The sequence below is a fragment of the Phyllobates terribilis genome, unplaced genomic scaffold (genome assembly GCF_046119375.1).
Source record: "Phyllobates terribilis strain yellow unplaced genomic scaffold, ASM4611937v1 Scaffold_1__5_contigs__length_1240528914, whole genome shotgun sequence".
Taxonomy (NCBI): domain Eukaryota; kingdom Metazoa; phylum Chordata; class Amphibia; order Anura; family Dendrobatidae; genus Phyllobates; species Phyllobates terribilis.
Window position 1 is genome coordinate 356,215,488 of NW_027362761.1, and position 20,063 is coordinate 356,235,550.

The following is a 20,063-nucleotide window of genomic DNA, read 5'->3' on the forward strand; positions in this document are numbered from 1 at the left end:
AGCTGGAATGGGTGTGATGGTAGGTATGGTTTAATTTAGAACAATAAAGAATTGTGTGTTTATTTCAATTAAAGGACTTTATTCTGGGTGTTGTGTTTTTTTAAATACTTTACTAGAAATTCATGGTGGTCATGTCTAATATTGGCGTGACCCCATGAATTTCGGGCTTAGGGCCAGCTGATAATGCCAAGCTGGCCTTAACCCCTTTATTACCCAGTGAGCCACCGCACCAGGGCCCTGGATGAGTTGGGTACAGCGCCAGAAGATGGCGCTTCTATGAACGCGCCATTTTCCGGGGCGGCTGCGGACTGCAATTTGCAGCGGGGGTGGCCCAGAAAGCTTGGGCCTCCCTGCGCTGCGGATTCCAGCTCCCAGCTGCCTAGTTGTACCTGGCTGGACACAAAAATAGGGCGAAGCTCCACGCATTTTTTTTTTAAATTATTTCATGAAATTCATGGAATAATTAAGAAAAAAAGGGCTTCCCTATATTGTTGTGTCCAACCAGGTACAAATAGGCAGCTGGTGGTTGGGGGCAGCCCATTCCTGCCTGCTGTACCTGGCTGGACACAAATATAGTGCGAAGCCCCACGTCAATTTTTTTTTAATTATTTCATGAAATAATTTTTTTTAAAAAGGGCTTCCCTATATTGTTGTGTCCGGCCAGGTACAAATAGGCAGCTGGTGGTTGGGGGCAGCCCGTTCCTGCCTGCTGTACCTGGCTGGACACAAATATAGGGCGAAGCCCCACATCAATTTTTTTTTAAATAAATCCTTTATTTTAACACTAAATGACATTTGAGGAGTTAATAAAGATGCAGTCCCTAAATTATTATTTCTTTTTTAATTAATTTTTCCCAAAACTTTTGACGTGGGCTTCGCCATATTTTTGTATGCCAGCCAGGTACAGCATCCAGCTTCTATGAACGCGTCATTTTCCGGGGTGGCTGCGGACTGCAATTTTCAGCGGGGGGGGGGGCAGAAAGCTTGGGCCTCCCTGCGCTGCAGATTCCATCCCCCAGCTGCCTAGTTGTACCTGGCTGGACACAAAAATAGGGAGAAGCTTCACGTATTTTTTTTTTAAATTATTTCATGAAATTCATGGAATAATTAAGAAAAAAAGGGCTTCCCTATATTGTTGTGTCCAACCAGGTACAAATAGGCAGCTGGTGGTTGGGGGCAGCCCGTTCCTGCCTGCTGTACCTGGCTGGACACAAATATAGTGCGAAGCCCCACATCAATTTTTTTTTAATTATTTCATGAAATAATTTTTTTTAAAAAGGGCTTCCCTATATTGTTGTGTCCGGCCAGGTACAAATAGGCAGCTGGTGGTTGGGGGCAGCCCGTTCCTGCCTGCTGTACCTGGCTGGACACAAATATAGGGCGAAGCCCCACATCAATTTTTTTTTAAATAAATCCTTTATTTTAACACTAAATGACATTTGAGGAGTTAATAAAGATGCAGTCCCTAAATTATTATTTCTTTTTTAATTAATTTTTCCCAAAACTTTTGACGTGGGCTTCGCCATATTTTTGTATGCCAGCCAGGTACAGCATCCAGCTTCTATGAACGCGTCATTTTCCGGGGTGGCTGCGGACTGCAATTTTCAGCGGGGGGGGGCAGAAAGCTTGGGCCTCCCTGCGCTGCAGATTCCATCCCCCAGCTGCCTAGTTGTACCTGGCTGGACACAAAAATAGGGAGAAGCTTCACGTATTTTTTTTTTAAATTATTTCATGAAATTCATGGAATAATTAAGAAAAAAAGGGCTTCCCTATATTGTTGTGTCCAACCAGGTACAAATAGGCAGCTGGTGGTTGGGGGCAGCCCGTTCCTGCCTGCTGTACCTGGCTGGACACAAATATAGTGCAAAGCCCCACGTCAATTTTTTTTTAATTATTTCAGGAAATTCATGAAATAATTAAAAAAAAATTATGTGGAGCTTCGCCCTATATTTGTGTCCAGCCAGGTACAGCAGGCAGGAACGGGCTGCCCCCAACCACCAGCTGCCTATTTGTACCTGGTTGGACACAACAATATAGGGAAGCCCTTTTTTTCTTAATTATTCCATGAATTTCATGAAATAATTTAAAAAAAAAATACGTGAAGCTTCTCCCTATTTTTGTGTCCAGCCAGGTACAACTAGGCAGCTGGGGGCTGGAATCTGCAGCGCAGGGAGGTGTGATCAAAATTTGCAGCATGGTTTGTTCCTCTTTCTATTGTGCAAAATTGAGAGTTATATCCAAACGTGCTCACTTCTGCAAGGTGAGACGTGTGCACGACTATCAGGTATCGCACATGTGCATCATTAGGTGTCACAACCTCACCGACATCGCTCACTGCTGCTGGGGAAGTGCGCGGCTGTGGACAGCGCCGGATAACCCCTTTAATGACCCCAGGCATAGTGGTTCCTTGTCCCCCATTTTCCTCAACCCAATAGGTAACAGGATCAGGTTCTGGTCTTCGTCCGGTCACCGCTGCAGCAGTCACATCATTCCCCAGCGCAGTAACGTGAGGGCAGCGGCAGCCATCATTTTCTGGCTGTTATTATAAAGGGGTCGTCCACCACTTACAAAGAAGCACACTTTATCCAGAGCCGCTTCTCTCAGGGCTCAGGGGTCCACGCTGGAGAGAGAATTGCGACTTTTTAGAAAGTTGCATTCAATGACTGAGAAGGGAAAACTTTTTTATGGGACAAAGAAATATGACGGATTATCACAGACAGTAGATTCTCGCACAAGAAATGTTCCTGAAAAGACAACTGCGCCGAAAAAGGACGCCATTTCTTCCAGATATCATTTTTCTTTAATCTCACACCCAGTAATCCCGGAGTGTGACCTCCCTGAGCCTTTTAGTTAGTGCAGTCATTTCCTATTTAGCAGCTGATCTCGTGCTCTGTGGATGACGTCACGTCGTCACGTAACGTGGTGTCGCCGCCGCCGCACGGGACAGCTGACCTTACACTCACTATTTCCATCCTACGTCTGGTGACGCACACAGCATGTGACTAGGAATGAGGCCACGCCCCTCCGCCGACAATTTACCCACGCCCTTTCCTGCGGGGGGAGGGCCACTGGAGACGTCGCCATTCTAGGCGGCCAACGTTGAGTGACCGGGGAGAGGCAGGCCGCCGCCAGAGCACAGCTAGCCCGGGAGCCGCTCCGGGAACAATGGCTGTCGATAGCAGCAAGTTCAACCACTTGTCTCCTAGTCAGCTCAGTGAGCTGTTGGATGATGACGACAAACTGGGGAAGATGGCACAAGAGATGGACGAGGTGGGTGCTGGAGCCTGGCCCGGACATTACCGTGAGCCCCCGGGGTGACACTGCGGTGTCCTCATTGTTCTGTCCCCCCATAGTCACACAAACGATCTGAGGCGGCAGAGCCACATAGGGGTATTTACTGGTGTACATGGGGGGTATTTATTGGTATACCTAGGGGAGAGAAAGAGGTGGGGGTATATAGCTGTGTATGTAGGAGGTGGGGTGGGTATACGGAGGGGAGAGGAGGGGGTGCGTACGCCGGTATACGGAGGGGAGAGGAGGGGGTGCGTACACCGGTATACGGAGGGGAGAGGAGGGGGTGCGTACACCGGTATACGGAGGGGAGAGGAGGGGGTGCGTACGCCGGTATACGGAGGGGAGAGGAGGGGGTGCGTACGCCGGTATACGGAGGGGAGAGGAGGGGGTGCGTACGCCGGTATACGGAGGGGAGAGGAGGGGGTGCGTACGCCGGTATACGGAGGGGAGAGGAGGGGGTGCGTACGCCGGTATACGGAGGGGAGAGGAGGGGGTGCGTACGCCGGTATACGGAGGGGAGAGGAGGGGGTGCGTACGCCGGTATACGGAGGGGAGAGGAGGGGGTGCGTACGCCGCCGGTATACGGAGGGGAGAGGAGGGGGTGCGTACGCCGGTATACGGAGGGGAGAGGAGGGGGTGCGTACGCCGCCGGTATACGGAGGGGAGAGGAGGGGGTGCGTACGCCGGTATACGGAGGGGAGAGGAGGGGGTGCGTACGCCGCCGGTATACGGAGGGGAGAGGAGGGGGTGCGTACGCCGGTATACGGAGGGGAGAGGAGGGGGTGCGTACGCCGCCGGTATACGGAGGGGAGAGGAGGGGGTGCGTACGCCGGTATACGGAGGGGAGAGGAGGGGGTGCGTACGCCGGTATACGGAGGGGAGAGGAGGGGGTGCGTACGCCGGTATACGGAGGGGAGAGGAGGGGGTGCGTACGCTGGTATACGGAGGGGAGAGGAGGGGGTGCGTACGCCGGTATACGGAGGGGAGAGGAGGGGGTGCGTGCGCCGGTATACGGAGGGGAGAGGAGGGGGTGCGTGCGCCGGTATGCGGAGGGGAGAGGAGGGGGTGCGCGCGCCGGTATGCGGAGGGGGAGAGGAGGGGGTGCGCGCGCCGGTATGCGGAGGGGAGAGGAGGGGGTGCGCGCGCCGGTATGCGGAGGGGAGAGGAGGGGGTGCGCGCGCCGGTATGCGGAGGGGAGAGGAGGGGGTGCGCGCGCCGGTATGCGGAGGGGAGAGGAGGGGGTGCGCGCGCCGGTATGCGGAGGGGAGAGGAGGGGGTGCGCGCGCCGGTATGCGGAGGGGAGAGGAGGGGGTGCTCGCGCCGGTATGCGGAGGGGAGAGGAGGGGGTGCTCGCGCCGGTATACGGAGGGGAGAGGAGGGGGTGCGCGCGCCGGTATGCGGAGGGGAGAGGAGGGGGTGCGCGCGCCGGTATGCGGAGGGGAGAGGAGGGGGTGCGTACGCCGGTATACGGAGGGGAGAGGAGGGGGTGCGTACGCCGGTATACGGAGGGGAGAGGAGGGGGTGCGTACGCTGTCTGGCTTTGTGTGGTACATATTGTCCTAAAGTACCACTTCCGGACAGGAATCCTCCCCAGAGATAGATATATATCTGTGTGATGTTGTGTGGCAATGACTTGGTCTTCCTCGATCTCTATGCACCCATTATACCTTGTATCTCTGATGTGTAGGACGGTCTGTGGTTTCTTCTTCCTTATTTCTGCACCTTTACATTTTGCCCAGGAGACGTTGCTATTAGGCTATGTGCACACAGTGTGTTGTTTGGTGCGTTTTTTCCAAGCAGAAATGTGCCAAAAATGCATTGCAAACCTTATCCCATGATTTCCTATGACATTTTGCAAGTTTTGTGCACATGATCAGGATTTTTCCTGACTGAATTTCATGTGCAGAAAAAGAAGCAGCATGTCCATTCTTTGTGCTTTTTGGTCTCTGCGTTTTTACAATACAATGCGTTGGAAAAAACGCACCGAAATGCATCAAAAACGCTGTGGCTTTTCCGGTCACGCGACGCTGACGTCAGCGGGTCATTCAGTGTACCTCGATGTGCCAGCAGCCGGGACGGAGGGAAGCAAGACTGCGGGGGCCATCGGGAAGGTAAGTATAGATTTATTTTTTTATTTTTTACCATTCTTTCAGTCACAGTATATAAATCCATGCCATTTGCATGGATTTATATAGTGTGACCAAGTTGTCAAGCACTTTTCCAAGTGATGCTAAAATCGCTTGGAAAGTGCTTGTCAATCCACATGCAGAAATGCATGTGAAGAACGCTTCACATCCGCATGTCCCTGGCAGGAAAAACGCATGTACAATCCACATGTACAATCCGCATGCGTTTTTTCTGCCAGGGAGATGCAGAAACGCTCAGGAAAAAATCCGGAGCATTTCTGCATCGTGGGTACATAGCCTCAATGTGGAAAGCTGCCAATGGAATTCTGGAAATGGTGACTGATGTTCCCATGTGAAGCACTGCTATTAGGATGATTTATGACCATAAATGTGTGGATTACTGTGGTGTCTGTGGCTCTGGAATCTTGTTAACTAAATGCAAGCCCTGTAGGCCGCAGGTGACTGTGCTGCTGTTCTCCGGAGACCTATATAGATGAGATGAGCACTGTCGGCTCTACAGTAACAAGGATTGAGACTGTTTAATTCTTACTTTTCACTTTGGCCACTCGCATTTGTATGAATTTACACGTGTGTGTATATGTATATATATATATATATATATATATATATATATATATATATATATATATATATATATATATTTTTTAATTAACTCCCCATTTGCCAAAAGTTTTCCCACATGTTCTCTAATGGTTTCAGCTTCAAACCTTGGATCCTGTGTGATTGGAGCCCATAGGGGTCCATTCTCCTTCGATAGTAGTAAGCCAAATGCTTGTTTGACTGGTAGTTTTTCATCCAGGCCCGCAATTCACATGCACACGTGGCCAAGGATGCATATATTTTTAATAGGAAGATGTTAGTTGTCTGTTGCCAGTCATATCTGGCAATGACTTGAGTCTACTAGAACAAAGGATTGGGCATATTGAAATCCATGATGCCCAATCTTCTCTACCCTGATATGACATCTAGCCATAGATAACTTTATATAAGTACTTTATTTACTTATTTGCCTTCTGATTTAATTGATCCTCTTTCGGCACTGATATAAGATGATGTATAACTTTATTGACATTGATGTCCCACTCTAGCTTGTATTTCATATACTTATCTATGAAACTGCATTTTGTATCTGCTAATTACTGGCTTGTCTCCTCCTGCTGTTTTTGTTGCCCCCCCCAAATCTTTTTTTTTCTGTCTGACCCTCACTATTTTTTCACCCTTTTTACCAATGGAATAATTGCATGAAGTACTTCTATAAATTTATTATGTATGACCATTTCTGTCATATACTTTGCGCCTTCACAATATGGTGCTATCCTACTGATTTTGGCTGAATGTTTGTCTTTCTGATATGACATCAGAGGAGTCAGGCACTCTGCTCATGAATACCAATACCCAGACGACTTGGGGCTCTGCTTCAGATAATTCAGTGTTTATATTCATTTACAGTAAAGAGCCAAGTGGGATTGGGGTCTTTGCCCCTAGTTTATGCTGCTGCTGTTAGATGGCAGCATGCACCTGGTGTTTCATTTCTACTTGAGCTAGTTATTCATTTTATGCTGTTCTTACTGTGTAGGTATTAGTTTTTGCGGAAGTTTAGGGAAGCCAAGTAATGCCTGGCATGAGCTCAGGTTTGCCTTGTACTGAGGCTGACACTGGCTATTGCATCAGATGCTTAAAGTGAATCTGTTATCATATCTCTCACCGTTATGAAGTGCTGTGCAAACGTTTTACCCAGGTGTGGAAAAAATACTGCAAAGTAAGAATGTTTTAAAAAAAATACAAGTGTTAAAGGGGTTGTCCGGCCTTAGGGTACAAGTCTGCCGTGACTTTGTTACTGCCGACTTGTGAACCTTCACATTTCGCGCTTTGAGGCTGCTCTGGTGCTGGGAGTATGTGATTTGCATACATGCAGTCATGTGCCGACTATGCGTTTGCGGTGTATTGAGAGAGGCCGGACATGTCCAGTTGGAATGTGGCCGAAGTATACAAATGACTGCCCGCTCCCGCCACCGGAGAATCCTCACAGTGCGAAATGTGAATATTCACAAGTCTGCAGTAACAGTCACTGCAGACTTGTATCCTAAGGCCGGTCAGCCCTTTTAATTGTTTTTATCAATTAATAAAATGGAAAGTCAATGACTACAAGAGAAATATAATTCAAATCAATTATTTGGTGTGATCACCCTTAGCTTTCAAAACATCATCAATTCTAGGTACTATTCTGCATGGTGGTTGTTCCAAACATCTTGGAGAGCTAATCATAGATCTTCTGTGGACGTAGGCTTGTGCAAAACCTTCTGTCTCTGTTATCGCAGACAGACTCAATGACGTTGAGATTAAGGCTCTGTGGGAGCAATATCATCACTTCTAGGACTCCTTGTTCATTATTTCTTAATGACATTGTGTGTTTGGGGTCATCGTCATTCAGAATAAATTTGGAGCCAATCAGATCCTCCCTGATGGTATTGCATGATGAATAAGTATCTGCCTTTATTTTTCAGCATTGAGGATCTCATTAATCCCAACCAAATCCCCAAACTCCATTTGCTGAAATTCTAGCTCCAAACCAAAACTTGCAAAGAACCTCCATTCTGCTTCAATATTGCCTGCAGACACTCATTATTGTAGCGCTCTCAAGTCCTTTGGTGAACAAACTGCCTTTTGTTACAACCAAATATATCAAATTTTAACTCATCAGTCCAGAGCACCTACTGCCATTTTTCTGCACCTCAACCCCTTTATGACGTGGTATGTAATAGTGCGCACCACGTCATAACCCCCGGTTCAGCGCTGGCTCCTTACAGCTGACATGTGCCCTCAACAGCCGCGAGTGGAATCGTGATCCACCCGCGGCTGTTAACTAGTTAAATGCCGCTGTCGGTCTCTGACAGTGGCATTTAACAGCGCTGCGCCTGTAGTACGTCACTTACCTCGCCCATTGGTGACCCCGTCACATGATCGCTGATCACCGATGGGTTGGCATGACACCCCGGGGTCTGCAGCAGACCTCTTTGGTTGTCATGGCCAGATTGCTATGAGCGCCGCCCAAACCCAAAACATAACTGTGGAATTGCACTTTTTTTTGCAATTTTACTGCACTTGGATTTTTTTTTCCTGTTTTCCAGTACACTATATGGTAAAACCAGTGATATCGTTCAAAAGGACAACTCGTCCCGCAAAAAATAAGCCATCACATGACCATATTGACTGAAAAATAAAAAAGTTATGACTCTGGGAACAAGGGGAGGAATAAACGAAAATGGAAAATGCTACGGTCATGAATGGGTTAATGTTTTTGGAAATAGATTGGTTGTTAGCTTTATTACCATATCGAAATTATTCCTTTTTGGCTGTAATTATTCTATGAAGAACACTTCTGTCAAGACTTCTCCGAGCAGTAGATGGAGTAGCTGGGTTCCATTGGTTGCTGCTAGTTCTGAGCTGATGGTGCTGCTGGGCATGTGATTTTGAAGGGAAGTAAGCATTCTGTCTTTCATCTGCGGCACTGTTTCCTTGGTCGACCACTGCATCTATGTTCTTCAATATTACCAATTTTTTGGTGCTTCTTCAAAAGAGCTGGACTAGTCTGCTTTGAAGTCTTTGCCTGGGAGAGACGTGGTTGATGAAGTATAACCACCTTGTTGCTCTGCTCAGTTCTTGCCATAGTGTATGACCTGTAACATGAAACCATCTTACTTAACATCGCCTTTGTAGCAGAGTTTGGCTGTTCGGTACCCAGTTTTAAGCCTCCTTACACAGCTGTTTCAGTTAATGACGGTCTCCACACACATATGAAAATGATCATGATCACCTGTTTGTTGTATTATAGTCAGGAGTACAAGTAACCAATGATAATCAAATTCCTGACTGTGGGCAAGTGTACCTAGAAGTATTGATGCGGAAAAGAGCGGTAACCTCAAATATTGATTTGATTTAGATCTTTTTTTTTTCATTCATTTTGCATATTGTTACTTGATTAAAAAATAGAAGTCTTAGGCTAAGTGCCCACGATGCAGAAATGCTCCGGATTTTTCCTGAGCGTTTCTGCATCTCCCTGGTAGAAAAAACGCATGCGGATTGTACATGTTTTTCCTGCCAGGGACAAGCGGATGTGAAGCGTTCTTCACATGCATTTCCGCATGCGGGTTGTCAAGCACTTTCCAAGCGATTTTAGCATCACTTGGAAAGTGCTTGACAACTTGGTCACACTATATAAATCCATGCAAACGTCATGAATTTATATAGTGTGACTGTAAAGAATGGTAAAAACTAAAAAATAAATCTATACTTACCTTCTGATGGCCTCCGGAGTCTTTATTTCATCCTTCCTGGCTTGCCGGCAGCTCACGGTACACTGAAGGACCTGCCGATGTCAGCGGTCACGTGACCCGTCACATGACTATGACGTCAGCGCAGGTCCTTGAGTCCATCGCGATCTGCCGGCATTCTTTTTTTTTTTACAGGTTCTATGGTACCCGGATCCGGAGGAGAGTCTCCTGTCCTCCAGACCCAGGTACCATCCAAACACTGAAACGCTTGGATTCGGCATGTACATATACAGTGATGCATAATCCGTGCGTTCCAATGCAAGTCAATGGCGGCGAAAACGCAGTGCTTCCGCAAAATAATTGGTAGTGCTGCGTTTTTTTCCACAATTATAATCCGCAGCGGATTATCATTGGGGAACATGGCAGACCTTCTACCATGCGTTTTTAAGTGTTTCTGCAGCGTTATTGCCGCTGCGGAAACGCTTAAAAAACGCATCGTGGGCACACAGCCTTACATTGACAATTTTCACAACTGCGTAAAACTTTTGCATACTACCACATGTATAGTCAATGAGGAGGAGCACACTTGGCAACAATACCAGAAATTCACTGGTAGCCAATTAAATATGCTGTATATCAATTTATTTTTCTTAAACAGGGCAGCACAATATGAGGGTTCCACCTTACCTTCTGCTTTGCCATCCATTCATTAGTAGGATTCTGGAGCTTACACACTGTCCTAAAGACACTTGTATGTTGGGCAAAGAGGTGAATAATCAGATGACGTACAATCGGGTTCACTGTTATTGATGCTGTCTTATCGCCAGCGACCCATTTACATCACACTGTCATCTTTCATAACCTGTCTGTTGACATTGTTCCCAGTGTTGTATTCTGTCCGTGATTTCCCGAAGGCGTGCCTGAAACCTGTTGCTGAGTCGTTCCACTTTTTTTTTTTTTTGAATGATTACTATTTCTGCTTCCTTTTTTCCTCTTTTTAACACACTAATGTTTATATAGTGTACAGTTTTGCTTTAGTAAATTGGTAATTATGATGTTTTTGATGCCTCCTGTCATTTATTGAAGCTGATATAAATGCCAGAATCTCTCAAATCTAGATCTTTTGAATGTTAGCATTGATTAGCTAGCCTTAAAGGGGTCAGCCACTTTCTCTTGTTAGTGCAACTTTCCTCACACACTGACTGCACATCTGTCCATACATTGGCTGTGACGTTTAGGGAAAGTTGGAAGGCCCCATACGTATCAGAAGGTCGGCTGGTTCCTCCAAAAACTGTCAATTTTCCTCTAAATGTATAAGGGGGTTTTAAAGAGGTCAGTCACTTTCTCTTGTTAGTGCAGCTTTAGGCTATGTGCCCACGATGCAGAAATGCTGCATATTTTTTACTCTTCTCCCTGGCAGGAAAACCGCATGCGGTTTTTACATGCGGTTTTCCCGCAAGGTAGAAGCGTTTGTGAAGCGTCTTTGCATGCATTTCTGCATGCGGGTTATCAAGCACTTTTCCAAGTGATTTTTAGCATCACTTGGAAAAGTGCTTGACAACTTGTTCACACTTTATAAATCCATGCAACCGGCATGGATTTATAGTAGTGTGACCAAGTTAGTTAAAAAAAAAAAAAAAAAGTTTATACTCACCTTCCGGTGTCCTCCCTGTGTTCTCTCTTCCGCATCCGGTGTGTTGGGCGGCTCGCGGTTGTGTGAAGGACCTGCTGTGACGTCATGGAGCCATGTGATGGGTCACATGACACAGTGACGTCATGGCAGGTCCTTCACAACAGCGGGAGCATTGCAAGAGACTGGACGGAGCAGACAAAACACCGGGAAGACATCGGAAGGTGAGTATAAACTTTATTTTTTATTTTGAATTCTTTTTTTTTTTTACAGTTTATATGGTACCCAGGTCTGGATGAGAGTCTCCTCTCCTCCAGACTTGAGTACCATCCGCACATTGAAACACATATAATCCGTGTGTACAAATGTACTGACACGGATTATATGCGTCTCAATGCAAGTCAATGGCGGTGATTACTCTGCGTGTCCGCAAAATTAATGGACATGCTGCGGATTTTTGAGCGCAGCATAAACGCTGCGGAAAAATCCGCAGCATGGGCATTGACAGTGCGGCTTGTCATTGAGGACCATGGGGGGCGGATTACCAAGCGTTTTTGAAGCGTTTATGCTGCGGAAATTCCGCAGCATTAACGCTTGTAAAACGCTACGTGTGCACATACCCTTACTCACAGACTGCACAGCTCTCCAGCCCATCTGATATGTATGGGGGCCTCCCAGGTCTCCCTCAATGTCATCTGTTGGGGAAGAGTCAGAAAGTGGCCATTTGCATCATAAATAAAGAATAAAACGTGTCAGGCGGCCACAACATCAGCAGCACTTCTTGCCTCCTTGTCAGATAGTGAAGATTGACATTACTCTTAAGTCCCAGGATAACTACAGTGGCGCACTAGCAGCAGTGTCTGTTCCTTTTTTCTGTCCTGACCCACATCCTAATACAGAAGGTGCTCTTTTTGATTACCCTCTACCTTCTGACCTTCTAACTTGTATGATGGCTTTTCCTCGATGGCAGATGTTAAAGGGGGATTTGGCATTTTAGATCTGAACATACCTGATTTTGTTCTCTCTGAATATATGCTGAATCTAGAAATATCTGTGTGAGGAGCTGCCCACTTACTAAAGATGATGATACTTTTCCAGCATGGACCACCATTTTCGTCAATATTATTATTGTGTTAGTGATTTACTTGTTATGTTTTTTATAGTTTTGCTTGTCAGTATGTAAGATTCACTTGTAAAATGTCCAGCATTCCACTAATCTCATCTTTATCTCAGGAGTCCATTGTTTCAACAGCCAATAATCTCATTAGGTGAGTGTAGATTGTGTCACAGTGGAGCCGTCACCAAAGGGGGTTTTACAGGCAGTCTCAGATGAAGGCTTCTAGAAAATTCTTCATTGTTTTAGCGAACAGTGAATGTTTAAGGGGGAGGGGACTGATCCCAGTGGAAGAAAGTGGAGACATGTTTTAGAGAGTTGTGTGGAAGGATTGAAGGAAGAGGATGGAGACTGTGGACTTGGTAGGATGAATGGATAAACATGTTTACCATTATGGATTATGTCATTTGGATTTACACTTTCTTAAAAAGACTGTTGCTACTGGATACATGTGCTTTTATCGTTTTATCTGCCGTCTAGAGGATCATGGACTGTGGCTACAGACTATATTGGCTGGAGATACGAAATCTGTGGGCCAATTAAAAGTTGGGAGACAGTGAGTATGGCCTTATACCAAGCCAGTGGAACTACTGAACCCAGGTTGGGAATTTGAGGACTAAGAGAACTGTTTTTTTGCCCATTTACCTGGAATTGTTTATTACCATGGCTGTGATCAATAACATATTGTTGCATCGTTAACCTGCCTAGGTGATTACTTACAACCCACAACCTCAGATCTCTACAATCTGGTAGCTGCCTACTCTATTCTCCTTATTAAGAAGACATGCATGCTCAGCTGACCGGTCTGTACATATATTTTTGGGGGTCAAAATGGCTGTTGACAGGAGGTTATGGCTATCTAAAGGATGAATAGCCAGGAAAACCACCTCTGTCTCAGGAGACTTTTTTATTTGGTCTCTTTATGGATCTCAGATTCTGCACCTTCTCCACCCTGTGAACACTAGTGACCTTATTAAGAATACGTGCGTGGTGCATATTTTACTACTTTATGGTTGTTATAACTTTGTCATTTCTCTCATGCTAGGTCTGTGTTCACATGCATTGTAGTCTTATTGTAGGCAAGGTGCAGGCATGATGTGGCTGAGAACGACATAGATATGCTCAGGGGCTCGATTTGTATATGACAGCTGCTAAAAGCGGTTTGATTGGCCATTTCACTGCATACCCGTGTGGCCATTAATGATCAAAGTGCTTTCAGCTGCTGTCATTTCCAAACAGTGACACTTTGCATGTCGGCAACATGGTTGCAATTTATGAACTCTCCCTATGTGTAGCTATACAAAAGTGGAAGCCTTCTGTCTGCTTGAAACAATTCCCCAATCCTCAATCATCCGAGATCACATGATGCCCAGCCCACTCAGGGTCAGCTGCTATCAGAAACTTGGCAGCCACTCTATCTAATGAACTTTTATTGTAATCTGCTTGGCCATTACTGCGGCACATTGGCTGTTTTTCCTTTCAATATTTGATGACCTTGAATACTAGTTTTTGCTCTTCAGTGTCCTGCCTTTACTTTGCCTGTCCTGTCATTAGCACCTTCCGTGTTTACTCTGAGTCTCTTGGTGACCATGTCATATACATTTCACGTGTGTTGCAGGTGTATGAAGGAATGCTTGAACCTAAAGTTTGCAGCCGATCTTGTTGATGTGCCTCCATAATGCACTTTTATGAAAAAGTGTTGTGTGTGGGCTTGGGGGGGGGGGGCGCAGTTTTTGGAGAGTGGAGCAGCATTAAATGACTATCACCATGTTCACTGGTTGGTGCTTAATATCCCATTTACAGTTTACCAATTTCGGATGCACATTGAGCGTTCTGTAATAGATTGCTCGGTGCCTATGGACTGCCATTGTTCTTGGTCCTGTTTATTTCTATGAGCTGCTGAGAACTATGACCTTTTGTGCAAACTAGAAGATCATTTCATCCCACAAACAAGCGTTTTGTTTGTTTGTCAGGTTGTCGGAGCATGTTTAGATTGCACAATTATTGTAATACAATTTTTACTAGGAACGTGCATTCATAATTATCCTTAACATGTTTTCCCCGGATAACCTTTTTATTGCCTATCTACAGGATAGACGATGGCTTTTTCAGTGATGGTCCAACTGCTGAGATGTGCACCAATAGGCAGAATGGGTTACTTTTATCCCTGTAACAATAGAATGGTGAAGCTCAAGCTGCTCCATTCATTCATTATGGACCTGCCAAGTGCTGTGCTTGGCTTTTTCCTGCAGTACCATATAAAATGAATAGACTGGTGGTAGGGCATCCGGCCTACCACACACTTTGTAATAGGCATAGAAGTTTTTGTCGGGAATGAAAATCCCCCAATTTGATTGGTGAGGGTCCCAGCGGTCGGACCCCACTGATCAGTAGGTTATCTATACAGTTGATAGATGATAACTTATTTTCACTGGCTATCCCCTTTGTGCTTTGGGAAATACTTAGACATTATTACAGTAGGTTATATTGTGCTGCATGATGGGATATGTCATGTCATAAATTATAAATGAACATATGCGTGTGTGTGGCAACTAGACTACAGGTGTCCCTTTAAACTTGTCTCATAAACATAAAGTTAATCTCAGGGCTGTGGAGACTGAGTCAGAGCCCATTTTGTCGGTGTTGGTATTTGTGAACCGACTCCAACTCCTAAAATATATAATAAATTCAGCACAGTAGTTCAATGCAGTTTGTGGGGAATATTTTTTCATAAGAATTTGGGAAAGTTATGAAATGTCCTATTCCTGATCTAAGGGTCTAGACTTTTAGCTGAGATGAATCTGTGCTACAGTAAAGTTATCCCTTAAACATGAGCCATATATGAGGGAGTCGGAGGTTTGGCTTAGTGACTCCACAGTCCTAATTAAACTGTAGTGGAAATTTTCAAAATGTAAGCAGTTCTTTGCCTTTCAGAACTTGCTGTGGGAGGAAATGCTTACTTTGATTTCTGTTCTAAGGGCCCATTTACACTGTGCAATTGTGCCCATTAAACAGCCTGGTTAGACAGGCCGACCAGAATTCTATGTACATAGAACAATCGTTAAAGGGAATCTGTCACCCCTTGGGACCTACCAGACCGCTAATAAGGGCATACAGGTTTTTAGACATGTGAATCTATACTTACCTGTAGGGCCCATATTAGCAGTCTTGTGGCTGTGAAATTGTTTTTCATAAAATCCTTTTTTCTAGGCTTGGCATCCGGGGGACGCCAAGAAATGCCCGCCTATATGCTTAATTTAAATATGCTAAGGAGTGATATTAATAGCCGCGGAGGGGGCAGTATTCATGGCCCCTTCCCTGACTATTAATATCAGCCCGCAGCTGTCTAGTTTAGCCTTTTCAGGTTAGATTTTATAGGGGGTCCCCGTGTCAAATTTTTTCTGGGGTCCCCATGTAATCTAGCCAGTAAAGGCTAAGCAAACAGCTGTGGGCTGATATTAATAGCCAGGGAACATTGTTGGCTAATGGCCCCTTCCCCGGCTACTAATATCAGCCCCCAGTGGTCGGCTTTCTCTCTGCTGGTTATAAAAATGACGTGGGAGCCCATGACTTTTTTTTTTTTTTACTTAGGCTCTGTGCCCACGATCCAGATGTACCAGCACTTTGCTGCATCCAAAACGTTGCATTCTATTGAACGCAGGTAAATCCACGTGTTCACTGAACCATGCGTATTTGCCGCATTCAGTACATTCTAGTGGTCAGATTTCTGTTACGGACACTAGCGACTATGCAAGAGAATTTGACATGCTGCGGTCCTGAAAGACGCACCGCATGTCAGTGTCCACAAGTGATTTGCTGCCTCTGATGCACGCATAGTGGACATGGGATTTCTAGAGATCCCATCCACGATGCTGTAACATCTGGACGCTGCGGGTTTGACGCTGTATAAAAATGCAGCGTCAAACCTGCAATGGCTCCTGATCGTGGCCACGTACCCAAACTCACCCGCAGCATGTCAATTCCTGTAGCGGACACGCTAGTGGCCGCTGCAGATTTTGACAGATTGAAGTGTCATTTATATGCGGTGGATTCGCATGTCCCGACAACAAAAGTGCGGCATTAGAACACCGCGTTTTAGACGCAACAAAAATATGCTGTGTCCAAAGCGCTGCGGAGTGCTTATCGGGGGGCGTAGTGGCTAACGAACCAGCTGTGAGATGTTAATTATGGCTAGGAATCATGTTTGCAAATGGCACCTTCCCAGGCTAAAAATAATAGCTCACAGCAGCTGCATAAACTACATGAATAGAAATGCCAATGAAGATTGGGCAAATGGGACTAGCTGTCACCCAGCTATTTTGTTTGGTTATGACAAGGTGTCAATCAGACCTTTTCGTGACCAAACTTAAAGTAAAGAGTTAAATAAACTCACACACAGAGTAAACACTTTATTTGAAATACAGCAGACACATTCTTTAATCATTCAAATTAACCAATATACTCACCCCAGTTCTGATAGTAATCCAAGGTTTAAGCAATGTCCCACCAAATAACTTTTAGCTCCAAAAAGCATTCATTGATGTACAAAAACGCTTCAAAAAACGCATGTAAAATCCGCATGTGTTTTTTTTTCTGCCAAGGAGATGCAGAAACGCTCAGGAAATTTCTGCTTCAAATGCGGATCGTGCGCACATAGCGAGATTCTGCTTTGATCTCACTGCAGAGCAATTACAAGTTGAGCACAACAAACAAAGGTTTGATGACTGATAAATCTCTGGACAATATGGGGGGAGTGGTAGTATAGCAGAGCTGACAGTGCTAGGAGAGCTGATAGAAGGGTTTGTAATATTACACAGCTACACTCTGCTGTGCTGCTCCTCAGCCCACATGGACCTTGCCTAAAAGGTGTCAGTCATCTTTGGTTTTAATTATGCAGGACATTAGACCAAGAGATCCAGGCTGTATCATTACATCACACACTGAGAACTCTCCTATGGTGGGGGCATACTCTTCTTTCATTTAAGTATTGCTGCTGTGTTCATGTGATTTTTCTTGGTGACCAATATGGTATTTAGAGGCTCGGAACATGCATGGGTTTCTTCTTTCTTAGCCATATGTTTTAAACTAAACAACTATACTTAGTAAGTTACTGGCGTTACTTTCCACAGTCCACTGGTTAGCATCATCGCTGATTGATCAACAGTCAATAAAATAAGGAAACCTTCACTCACTTTTTAATTGCAATGCCTTATCCATTATATGACCCTATAAATATTGCTGATTCAGTGGAAAAAAATATTTTCACTCAGCAGGTTTTCATCCCCAGCAGATATGCACAGTTTTGATACCATGCAAATTTTGGAAAGAAAAAAAATATAAAACTTTCATGTGATGTCCTAGGGAATTACATTGAACAATTTCCTAGTATAGTGATATTAAGGGGGCCCATTTATCTTGCCTTATTGCATTTCTGTGGGGTCTGGACTCTGCGACCCCTACTGATACACAAATTGACAAGGATCCCTTTGGCATTTTTTTCCCTGCCTCTTTCCGCATGTCTGGATTTTGGTGAAGTTGTACAGTAATTTTCTGCATATCAGGTGACGACTGGCTGTGTTGTGCTGGGGAAAAAAATCTGAATAAGGTGAGTCTGTACTGTCTGTCGGCCGCTTAATGATCAGGAAGTGGTGGCAGATTTTGGCACCTCTTATAGCAGGGAAAAATACTTTTAAACTGAGTGTATATGCAGTAATGGGTATGAGAAGCTGCGGGAGTAAGGTGTAATTACCACAACCCTTATTTTGTGAATACACTACTCTGCACAGCTGTCCTATGTTTAGCATCTGAATTGGCTTCCCAAGCCATATATTATGATATAGAAAAGATCAGCCATTTGAGCAGCATTACTTGCAATTAATGGGTCCAGCAGTCATTTGTTTTCAACTCTCATATCTCAGCTAAGAATTAAAAAGAAAAAAACATCTGGGCAGCACGGTGGCTCAGTGCTTGCAGTGCTGGGGTCCCGGGTTCAAATCCCACCAAGGACCACATCTGCAAGGAGTTTGCATGTTCTCTCAGTGTTTGTGTGGGTTTCCTCCGGGTTCTCCGGTTTCCTCCCACACTCCAAAGACATACTGATAGGGAATGTAGATTGTGAGCCCCAATGGGGACAGTGATAATGTCTGTAAAGCGTTGTAGAATTCATGGCGCTATATAAGTGAGTAAAATAAAAAATCTCTCGGGAGACCCCCATACATATCAGTTGATTGGCTGACTTTCCTCTAATGTAAACTGAGGCATTCACTCCTCCCTTTTCCACATACAAAACACAGATGCATTTAATCATGAATGTTGTAAACTGCCAGGAATGAGATAGTAAGAGATTTTTCCAATATACAGTTTCCAAAAAAATGTTGCATCTGTTCCCCTCTTAGAGTAACCACAATTGCATGTAAATCTGTCGCCTGAGTAGGGTCCCATTTTAGGGTGTCCTATTAGTATTTCCTTCTATCAATCCATGGAGGCTCTTACCTAAGTGGTCATTGTACTTCCAAAAAACGTCATCTCAATTGATAAGTGATTTCATATTATGTTTATTACCTTAACTTTTAAATAATGTTGCCTTGTCCCTGAAAAATTGAAGAATCACTCCAGCTTGCCGGCCACTGCATGTCTCCATTCTATCTAACTTGCTGCCCACTGCCTGTTGTGAAGTGCAGTCCGTCTCTAGCAGCAAAGAGGAGGGGACGGATATATTATATTTCTACTTCTTTCTCCTCTTTGTAATAAAATTAAACTGCATACAGGTATAATTAGAAAGGCAGGCTTTCACTTTAGGCTAGGCTACACAATTGGACAGTGCCAGTCATCATGCATGCTGGGAATTAAGGAAGTTCCAGCACTTATAGTGTTGGCAGCATGCTAATAAAAAGGAACTGCCAGCTCAGAGTTACTGAACATGAGACATATTAGGCAACCTGCGGAATTGTGAAAGCAGATATTCACAATACTGGAGAATGATGACATTAATAGTGTCTGCAGAAGTATTCGCTTCCAGTCCCTGTTGGTTAGGTGCAGTTTGTCCTGCTCTCTAGTCATTGCTTGCACAGTTCTTTCCATGATTACATGTAACTATTTCATTATTTATCTGTAGATTTTAAGGTACAGAGATCACTTTAATTCAAGGTGCGGCCACTAGAAACGTCATGTGTTATGCAACCGATAGCTTTCCAGTGTAACTCTTTAGGCAACACTTCACAATGAGAGTCTACAATACATGTAAATGGCGTGTAGAAGACCGGAGTCACAAGGGGCAGAAGAGAAAGGAGTAGATTATTAAGGCTGTACTCTGTTATTCTGTTCATGATTTTTTTTTTTTTAGAAGATTTAAAATCCATATGTTAATACATGCAGATGTTCAGTGAATTGTCTGTGTATTCCCAGGTTGCTATTGAGTCACAGTATCATCACAGTTGTCAAATAGTTTTTGAATATACCCTCAGGATGTCTATTACGGTGTACACAGTTACCTCAATTTGAGATGGGTATTTTTGATCACACGTCCTATGCATGTGAAACTCACAAACCACATTTTCCTTGTACATATACCACCTGTCCAAAAACTGCATTGGAAAACTGCATGTAGC

The 20,063-nt window shown here is 44.8% G+C and overlaps 1 protein-coding gene across 1 annotated transcript in view; it reads left to right on the top strand.

Moving 5' to 3' along the window:
• Positions 1-3,018: 3,018 nt before the first annotated feature.
• VPS37B (VPS37B subunit of ESCRT-I) overlaps positions 3,019-20,063 on the top strand; it is a 39,320-nt gene continuing 22,275 nt past the window's right edge. Inside the window, exon 1 of the mRNA XM_073676221.1 lies at positions 3,019-3,270. Within this exon, the coding sequence (XP_073532322.1) occupies positions 3,166-3,270 (105 nt within the window). The 5' untranslated portion in view covers positions 3,019-3,165. The remainder of the gene's footprint in view (positions 3,271-20,063) is intronic.